At 47.7% G+C, this 10,114-nt stretch overlaps 3 protein-coding genes across 3 annotated transcripts; all 3 read right to left on the bottom strand.

The window, feature by feature from the left end:
* Positions 1-205: 205 nt before the first annotated feature.
* EI90DRAFT_2880122 (armadillo-type protein) lies at positions 206-545 on the bottom strand (the record flags this gene model as incomplete). The annotated part of the gene is made up of 2 exons (XM_039053915.1): positions 206-397; positions 453-545. Coding segments are annotated over 2 exons (285 nt in total), but the record flags the coding sequence as incomplete, so codon positions are not given.
* Positions 546-5,158: 4,613 nt separating this feature from the next.
* EI90DRAFT_3127516 (uncharacterized protein) lies at positions 5,159-5,638 on the bottom strand (the record flags this gene model as incomplete). The annotated part of the gene is made up of 1 exon (XM_039064017.1): positions 5,159-5,638. The coding sequence occupies one exon, from the start codon at positions 5,636-5,638 to the stop codon at positions 5,159-5,161; it is 480 nt and encodes a 159-aa protein (XP_038913282.1).
* Positions 5,639-7,992: 2,354 nt separating this feature from the next.
* Positions 7,993-9,716, bottom strand: EI90DRAFT_3018389 (uncharacterized protein; the record flags this gene model as incomplete). The annotated part of the gene is made up of 7 exons (XM_039057228.1): positions 7,993-8,039; positions 8,079-8,153; positions 8,481-8,485; positions 8,541-8,963; positions 9,021-9,319; positions 9,380-9,425; positions 9,547-9,716. 7 exons carry the CDS (start codon positions 9,714-9,716, stop codon positions 7,993-7,995), a joined length of 1,065 nt encoding a protein of 354 aa, XP_038913281.1.
* Positions 9,717-10,114: the final 398 nt, after the last annotated feature.

Here is a 10,114-nt window from a genome sequence, read left to right as displayed (position 1 = left end):
TCATCTCGAGGAGACGAGTCTGAAGATGACCCTGCTCAGGTTTATTATCTTTGAGGGCATCGAGGAGGAAGGACGTGGCGGGTTGAATAAGGTTCTGTGACATGAAGATGTCTATGACGCGTTCGATATCTACAAGGGGCCCATTCTCATTGTTTATGAGCTGGGCTGCAAACTCGGCACCCTTCTCAGGGTTCGCTCGCATAATGTGCTGAAGAAGCGCTGCATAATCAGGGTGGTAGCCGACTTTCTTCGTGTACAATAGAATCTTGTTGAATTGGCCCGTCTTGGCAAAGCATGCGACAACCTTATTGGGGATGTTGGTGCGAAGATATACCGAGAGAGCGAGGGTCATGTCGTGTAAGCGAACAATGTCACCAAGTTCTTCTGTGCATTCAAGCTGGAGCAATTTATGTGGTCAACCTCTATGCTCACGCTGGATGAGGAGTTGTTACCTTGTTCTCTTTGAGCCATTTCTCAAGCAGTTGCTTACGGCCCTGGGCAAGAACAGGGCGTGCCAATTCAAGTGACTCATGCTTGTTAAGCTTGCCTTTCTTGAGTAAAATACCAAAATACTGAAATATGGGCGAAAGAGTGCCTGGTTGAACAGGAACTTGCTTGAATTGCTCTATGGTTTGTAGTGTACAAAGAATGCCCTGAGAGCAATCGTCAGCGCGTAACAACATAAGAGTGTCGAATTATCACTCACTCTTGGCGAATTGGCCGCAATCTTGGCAGCTTCACTATATTGGCTGGAGGCGAAAAGCTGCTGATACTGCTGAATGTACAGCTTGTCAGCACCAGGTAAATTTGCCCGGCTAGCTAATTTGACCGCCAGCTCAGTGTTGTTCAGAACGGTAAGAATGTAAGGGATGACGGTCTGCTCGTCAGTGCTCACACTCAACACCGGGCCCTGCTTATTAACCCCGATAATACTGTTAGTGGCCTCATGTTCTGCAGTAACGAAGACAGTTTCGCCGCTGATACAGTTCATGTAGACACATGTGCCAGTTTCGAGATCATATAGGTGAATGAAACTGGCAGTGGTTGAGCTCCGCTTCCTGAAACAGGACGTGGGATACGCACTGTTGCTGTTGCTGAGATGGAGCCCGGGATCTGGCGTTGGCTTTGAGTTGGGGCTAGGAGTAATCCTAAAAAGCCAATTTCGGCTCGTTGAAGGCGACGCTGGGGTGACAGCTTGTGAGAAAGATGGCTCTGGTGTTTTAGGTGGTTGGTAAGGGATGCTGGTACCGGAATCGACAGAAATGTCTCCAGCGAAATCTTTGCTGGTCTGAGAAGATCGGTGCAATCGCCAATGTTTCATGGAGCTGATACAGGAAAGCAATGGGGCTTTTGTCAGTGGAGATGATGGCATTGGAACCGGAAAAGCAGCAGGGGAATCGTTGGACATCAGTCGGGGACTCGGAGACTTTATTCACACCGGTAATGGAGTGATGGTACCCGATACATGCTCCTCAGGAATATCATCGAATAACGGTTGATCTTGATCTTGATCGACACAGCTGAAGGGAGTGTATGAGCGCAATCCCGACGAATCACCAGAATAGGAATTCGCAGCATTGGGGTCGAAATCTTGTGGACGCAACTTCTTGCGCAAACGCCTAAGAGGGCAAGGCGGAGACGTAGGGGGAGGGGTAATCAACAGGTGGGATGAGGTTGCAAAGCTAACCGCCATGTGAGACGGACTTGAAAACGTTGACAAGGTGGGTGATGTGGCTAAGGGAAGAGGATCTGGGGTATGAGACCGGTTTCGCAACATAAAATGGCTAGTTAGGTTTAGTGATGAAGAGGACGGGGTCTGGTAGCCTTTTAAGTGGTGACGGGAGCTGGTCGATGCTACGGAGGATGAGCGGGCATGAGCTATTGATGAACCTGCCTGTGTGGCATCTCCGAACTCACGGCCATGAAGGCTATCGCCCATCCCATCAGGGCCTGTGTGATACATGATGTGAAATGGAGGATGATGGCTGAGGTGGTGTGGAGTTGTGGCTCCAATGTCCCCTTGCTTGTGACAGTGGCAGGCAAGGCTTGTAACACGTGATCGGTCATAATTACTAAACATCATCCACCACCTGGGGAGCACGAACTAAATGAGAAATGCAAGGTATTTACATGAAAGGTATATATTTGCACGGGAAAAGAGTGTGAATGGGGAACCGAGGGTGTGAAGCGGTTGTGAAATCAAGTACTAGATGAGAACCGACCTATTGCCAGACAAATAAGCATCTTGAGTGTGTTGTACTTCATCCTTCGCACACCTTATAATGCATACACAGGTTGCAAAGGGGGGTTTAGGCTCAAGGAGTTCACTGAGTACTTTGGGGCTGAGATAATCGGTATCAGTCAAATCGTAGATGGTGTGAAAGCCATGTGATGCAAACTGCTCTTTGTACTTCATCGCAAGGTGAGATTTTGGCGGCAGTTCTTCTTCATCAAGCACTTCAAGGAGTCTTTCAATTGACATGTAGCGTAAATTTAGTGCTATAAACAGAAGCAACAGTGAGCAACACATGAGATCATCCTAAAATGCGAACTGATGGATTGGAATTGCACCGGGATTTACACCTGCATCGTGACTTGCATATGCCTGAGGCACGGCGGTATTGAACGGCGCAAATCCTGTGGGATATGGCCACATGGCACCTGGAATTGGTGGTGGAGGATAACCAGATGTTGCACCAGGTGTTTGTTTAGACTTGCTGAGTTTGGGCGGACGAGTATCGTTCTCACTTGAAAGTTTGAGCGAGTCAGGAGGAACTGAGAGGGTTGCACAGTGCAATTCCTATGTATTCATAAGTTTTACATAGCAAGCAAACCAATATCAGACTTACGATGGAAATTGCCCACAAAGTGAGCTCTGCAATGGTCAAGTGCCGATGAGTCCCATCAGGCCGGACAAAACAGCCATGTTGATTACAGTTGCCGTATTTGTTTGTGAGTTGCCACATATACATTGCCGATGTGGACTCGACCAAGTCTGGATCGGCACTATTATTGAGCTTAGCACAAGAAGTTTTTGAGGCAGTTTTTGGTTTTGCGATGGTCTTATAAAATTGTTAGTATTAGCGTTGCATGAGATTTTTGAACATTTATCTACTCTCACACCTTTTTTTCAGCCTTATTTTGCCTGTCCTTGATCAATACTTTCAATGCCTTCGGAGGCTTCATCTTGGACGCCTTTTTCTGGAGGACCACCCGTTTCTCGTGTTCCGAGACTATTTCTTGTTGCATTTCGGAATACTCATCCAGTGTCTCAAGGCTGTGTGCCTTCTCTCCCACTCTTGCAGTGCTGAGCCTATAGCCCAAGTGTAGCCGGGTCTCATGGCAGCCCATTGTCTCAGCAATCTGATCCTGGAATGTCCACCATGACATAGATATGGGTAGTCGAAGAAGTTTGATGACATCGTCAGTCTCAACTTCGAAGTCTATAATGTAGTCTATAGGAGTAGGTAAACACGAATGACACCAGTCTCAGCGGGGTGAGGAATGAGAGTTGGCACTCACCTTCAACTGCCTCCTCTTGGACTAGCGCTGGAGCATCGTCTGCACCCAGCACACCAGTGATCTCAGATTCATCACTAGACAGATCTTCAAGTTCACTCGTCATCGCATAGTCGGAGTCAGGAATGACTGCGGATGTCATATCCATCCCCGGCCATCGACTTCCGGTTCCTCCGATCCCTCCGGTCCAACTCCGCTTCCTCCCTCACTAACCTCGGAGCCCCCGTATTCTGCAATCCTCTCGGTACCCCTCGATGGTCACCACCCCCTCATTCCAATTTATTACCTATGCCTCCCTAAGTACGGAGCCCCGAGGACTTCCGGACAGCTCCGACGTCCGCTAGCACACCCCCGCCTCCGCTGGGCAATACACTTGCCTGCCCTGCAGAGCCCACCTTCGGGCCTATCCCTCCTTTCCGTTTCTGGGTTATCGCCTGCCTTTCCGCTAACCCCGCGAACCAACTCGTCGGTAATATTCAGTCGGCTAATGTTTAAACCCCGTTAGCTCCGCTCCGTTCGGCTCCGCCAATTGCGGAACCGTCTCCGCTGTAACCATATATATATCCCACTTGTACATAGGTTACACCCCAGTAGTAAAATCAACTAGAGTTACCCCCCCTAGGTTCTAATTGCCAGTCAGTAAGTTAGGGCACGGACGTTGAAAGAGGGCTAGCGGCTCTCTATGCCGACTAAGCTCGTGGGGCCAAACTCTCCCTAAACTCCTACTTCTTGACTAGACTTTGCTTAACTCTCGATCCTTAACTCCATGGTGAGTTCTCCGGGATTTCCGCAAGGTCCGGGCTCAGCGTCCACTACTCACTCGTTGTGAGCTAGACAGCTGCCCTTATTCCTACTGTTGGAATTCCACTCACTCACACCCTCTCTAGCGCGTCCTAGCACCTTAGAGAAAATGGGGGAGGGGAGAACTTCTATTCCAAAATCCGGTATGTACAGGATATAAGGAACAATTATTTTTAGAATAATTGATGAGAAATATTGGTACCATATGGCACCTGCATACCTTATTAGGCGAAATAATAAAAAAAGGGTAACAGTAACAATAAAAGAATATCAATCAATATCTGAAATGATGGCAAAATATGAAAATATAAGAAAATAAGCGATATCTCAACGGATTTACGGAATTAAGAGCCGAAATTGGAAATGAAGCCGGAGATAACTCTCACGCAGCCGATGAACATTTTTACCAATTTATTAGACGCCGTGGGAACGAGTGAGGCTGGAATTCTGGGTTGCCGCTTGAGATTCCCACGCCCGCACATGCCCGTGACCTGCTGTGCCTAACTTCTCCAACACGGAACTCCGTCAAATCTCCACCGATTGGGATGTTCTTGGTATCGTCAGAATCGTACGAATTAGGACTATTTTTAGATACCAAATTCGTATCGAGTTGTCGCGTGAATGGAAGTGGTTTCTGAATGTTGGAAGCGGGTATCCGAGCCGGCTCTGCGTGTGGGCGATTATCCCGCCTACAACGTGTCACTAGGCACAGCGCTCTTGGCAGAAGTCGCTGAGGCCGAAGCCCTCTGTTACGGAGACATTCTTTCATCTCGAATCGGGTCTCTGACAGCGGAAACTTTTGCTGCAACTTGCAGCTTTTTGTTCTCGTGCTTGACATTTATAACTTCTTTTGGGTTAACTGCACCCAAAGTGGCAGGACTGCTGGGTGCCTTGGCATTTCTTGAATTATTTGCGCATTTGTGACCGCAATTGTGTACTCTGGAATGCCGATCTGCTCTGTTTGGTCAGCCTCAATTGCCTTGGCTTTAGTGTGCGACTTTCTGGTCTTCCTCACGACGGGAGGGTCAGCGGCAGAGGTGAGAATAGGAGAAATGGGGGTGAGAATGGGGGAAACAAGGGCGGGAACCAAGGAAACAACCTGGGGCTCACTTGGTTCCTCAACCGCCAGGCCCACAGGAAGGGGGTTGATGATCTCAGGCGGTGGCATTTCTGAAGCCACTTTTCGACGCCTACCACGTTGTTTCTGATTCACCATGATGGGCTTAGCCACAGTCACTACTGTGTGAGTGGTGGTGGGATCAGATTCGCTCAGTGGTGGCGCATCTGCTGCCTGTCGCATTCCTCTTGTTGTGACCATGTGGACATGTAGATGGGAGTAAGAAGAGAGGTGGAACTGTACAGTTGTGAGAATCCGAACTCAGATGATTTACCAATTTGTCGCGCATTTTGGTGGCAGACTCATCCCCAGTGCTAATGTCATGTCCATTGCCTCCATAATCTAATATTAATGTGGTGATGTTCAGAAAGCTCTAAATAAAGGACATGTGCGCACAACGTTGCACTCAAATCACGATACTATTCCACCATTCATGTGCAAATCGGCAAGAAAAAAATCTTCTCATATTGCTGCGCCATCCAAACAATCATGAAGCGCTACTCGGACGCTTTCCAATGCATGTCGAATCACCAAAATCGGTCGAGTTTTGAGTGAGCAGTGATGCGAAAGATTTTGCGGAATTTTGAATTTCGGAGTTTGCCTTGAATTTTGCAAATGGCAATAAAGAAAAACTCTGTTCCATTCCCCATGACCCTATGGTCTGGGGAGAACAATCTCGAAAAATTCGAGAGTTGGCTTGTCGAACTCACTTCCTGGATTTCAGGAAATGGGTGGAAGGGCGAGAGCTACAACGAGCTCCACATAGATGCTCTTGCTCGCGCCCTAGATGGCAATCCTAAACAGATTGTGCTTCACGAAATGAAGCTAGGATTTGAGAGTGGGACCATCCCCACCTTTACTCAGCTTTTAACAAAGCTGATGCTCACATATGTGAAGAGGTCAGCGGCAGTACCTGCCACCAAACTCTTCAAAATGCTCGCTTATGACCCTGCAAAGGGGATTAAGCATTTTTATACTCAGCTTCTCCGAGCATCGGAGAAGATGATCACTTGCCCTGACCAGGCAAGTTTCAATGAGTGTTTTGTAAATGCTCTCCCCTATCATATAAGGGAAGAGCTCGTACTACGTGACTGAATTTTGGTCGACTTCATGTCCAAAGATGAACTGTGGACGGCTGTTCTTTGCGTTGACAACATGATGGACTCAATGCATGCAATAAACATGTATAAAGGAGGGCTTGCCCCCTCCAAATCAACCAATACACACCCGACTAGCAAGTTGAGTGTATCCAACAACTCAACTCCATCCACAAGGGGATCATTGGGAGTTGCTCCTAGGATAGCCCCAATGAGGGGCTATCCGAATTTCTCTTCTTACTCTAGTAATAAGAAGCCTGCTGTAGCCACGACGAAGCCTGTTACAGGCTCACCTTCTTCACATGCCAAAGGGACTCTCCAGGCCCCTTCTTCATCAAACAACCGGTATTCTTCAAATACCGGTAATTCTTATAACACCCAACGATGCCCTTTGAAGGATTCGAAGGGCAACCCCCTCTGCTACAAATGTGGCAAGATTGGATACTCTTTCAAGTGTCCAAACCATCCACCCAGAGCCAAATTATACGCTCTGGGCGTAGAAGAGGACCAAGACCCTCCCCACGAGCCAGAGGGTCAGGGAGATGAAGATGATCCGTCTGGGGAGGCCCCAGAAGAAGAAGTTACCGCTGAAGATGGCAATCCTGACAATCGATTCGTCGAGGACCCATACGAACCGGCTGGCCCTCCTGATGAGACGGTCAGCGAACCTGAAGACGAGGTCGTCTTCGGGCGCTTAAGTTTACAGGGGATGGGTATTATTGACCCATCTGAGGACAACTATGCCCTTAAGTTAGCGTCAGCTCAAAGAGCCAACTCGCTCCTCTCTGAAGAGCAAATTGTCACTGAGCTGGTAGACGAACCAGTTCGTTGATTTAAGACTGAGGGGCAGTTGCCTCTCCCAAAGCCGGAGACTGATATAGTCCCAGCAAAAATAACAAAGAAAAACCCGCCTATGTTCGACGCAAAGTTCAGACTTTTGTGTGAGGCAGGTAAATACTCTACCGATCGGAGTGCCGACTTACGTCGCACCCTGACTGGTCTTGTTGAGATCAATGGGACCAAAGCATTCACATTGTTCAATAGTGGGGCAGAAACCAACGCGTTATCCCCTGACTTTGTCAGAGCGTGTCACTTCCCACTCCTTGAACTTCCCAATCCGGGCTGCATCAGTGAACCTGTGGGCAGTGTTGACATCTGCTGGGGCTTGGTTGCACTGGGAGTGAGTTGGATAAACTGGGAATTCAAACTGGTAAACAAATAGAGGTAAACAGTTATTTCCATATTTGGAATAAGGAAAAATGATAGACATTGAATTTAGCGAAAATACAGGCTTTTTTCGAGCACAAATCACTGACTTTAGGAGGCAGTAACATGGGAGTATCGCTGATTCTCCATCACTTGCTCTGCCCTGCAGCTGCCAGATTGGCAAGCAAGCTGGCTTCTGTGTAAGTATGGGTGTTATGAGCATAGAGTGGAAGTTGTCAATGTTGAAGTTTTTTAGTTGCGAATGAGAACAATAACTTCAACTTCATTGGGCCCCAAATCTGTATGCACCTTCACAAATGATGAAAGTGCTGACTCACTTCCTGCCCATGTGGCAACCCCCTGAGTGTCAGGTACTCTACTCAATGAAGATGATGTCAACCATTCCAGGTTTGCTTGAGTTAATGGGAGACAATGTAACAGGTCTATCCAACTAGACTTGTGACTCAGGTCTGGGGGGGGGGGGTAGGTATCTCTCTATCTCTCAGGTAGGATGGTCCTTGGGAGTACGGTGCTGATAACTCTCTACCAAACTGTACAGTGGGTCACGGAAGAGTCCAATACAAATAGAAAAGGAAAGTCACATGCGTGAATGAATGACAATAGTAAAGATAATAAAGAAAATGTCATATCTCCTCAACAACCCAACCAAATCTAACGATCTTAGACTCGTCAGAACCACCTCTACAACCTCTACAACTCCTACTATTACCCCGACTCACCAATCCTAATCCCTGATGCAGTAAAGGGTGAAGTGTGCAATGAGGCTTGTTTTAACCCACATGGACTTGTCCCCACAACAATGACGTTGGGTTGACACTCTAGGTTCTGGATCAGCATAGGCACTGGCCTGGTCTGATAATGTGACACTTTGAAGCCACAAAGTGGAGCTAGGAGTGGCAGTGGGCCTAGCTGAGTTGGACTGGATGCTGGGTGCAATTCGGGTTGTGGCCACAGTGTCAAATTCTGTCAAGTAAGATGAAGTGGCAGACCGAGTGAATGGTGGAATGATTTTGGGGGGATTCATTGGCATGCCTCCCAGAGAACTGCTAGTGGTAAGGTTGAGCTCATTGATGAACAAAGCCAGCTCTGTGGAGACTGCTTCTTGATCATGGATACTTGATGAACTGGAGACTGTAAGTCTCCTGTCTTCAACCTGAGACACTGCTAAAGGGTCAGGCATCTTCCAAGAAGGGAGTGGGGCCCTCGAAGTGTTCTGTCAGACTGGTGATTCCACCCAACATGACTGTGACTGTGCACACCTCCCCATCCTTAGCAAAGCTACTGCAGTGTCCACACAGAGAGCCGTGGGCCCCATGACTGCCTGTTGAATCCCCAGTTGAGTGGAAGGGCGAGAAGCAGGAGTGTGGTAAGGAGGTTCAGTTGATGCCCTGACGTTTTTGTTCATCTGCCCTGATATCTGGTGTAGGATCTCGCTGCACAGTGCTTCCCACCCTTTGTTTTCTTCAACACTTTGTGAGGCCAGTATCGTCACAGGCAATGTTTGGCCACCATCAACCAACATGATGCCTGGCTGTCCCAAGTGGTCCAAAATATTTGCCTGTTTCCATGATGCAAGAATTTCTTTAGTTATACCAGTTATCACTGCTGCATCACTCACAGACATGTGAACCTCCTCAAGCTGGGCAGCAAGTTGGCACTGATCTCTGTAGTAAATACATGGGTCAGCACATTTTTTTCAATTGTCTCTAGGCTCATTTGGCCCCAAATGGGCATCCAGTCTATGGAACATGAGTTTCTGCAGAATTTTTACATTTGTTTACATACTTACCACTGGCTTGACAAGCAAGGCTGAAGTCCTGGACAAACTTATCACTAACTAACTGAAGAACTCCCTTCACCTCTTTCTCAGTGAGCCCATATCTCATTTGAGTGCCCCAAACGAAACTGTTAAACACACATTGGGCTTCAGGATGCAAGGTGGAATCTAGAATCATGGTGAGTTCTTATCATCTGCCCATTTTCTTTTCATTTACCCTCAGTTTCGGTTTGGACATGGTGCTTTGGTGTTGGGTGTCAAGTGGCATGACAGTGTGTGGTTTGAACATTCCCTGATTGCATCGCCACACAGTTATCACGCTTTGTTTTCACAGTACCAGTGCTGCTCTACACACTCTGATCCAGCTCAGCCCCTGAGCCTTGAGTTGCTGCTTTTCGTGAGTGCCAACTCAGTCTGGAATAACATTAACTACACTGATTTTTCCAGGCATTGCTAAAATCTTTCATTCTGATGGGATGGACAAAAAAATGGTGGAACGTTGTTGTTAACTAACTTGATGGGTACAGGGAGGTTAGAACAAAATGGACTAGTTGCTCAGAAGAGGGCACAACTCGA

This window comes from Cantharellus anzutake, assembly GCF_015039405.1.
Source record: "Cantharellus anzutake strain C23 chromosome Unknown EI90scaffold_43, whole genome shotgun sequence".
Taxonomy (NCBI): domain Eukaryota; kingdom Fungi; phylum Basidiomycota; class Agaricomycetes; order Cantharellales; family Hydnaceae; genus Cantharellus; species Cantharellus anzutake.
The sequence above is the reverse complement of the archived record's forward strand: the minus strand, read 5'-3'. Positions and strand labels throughout refer to the sequence as shown.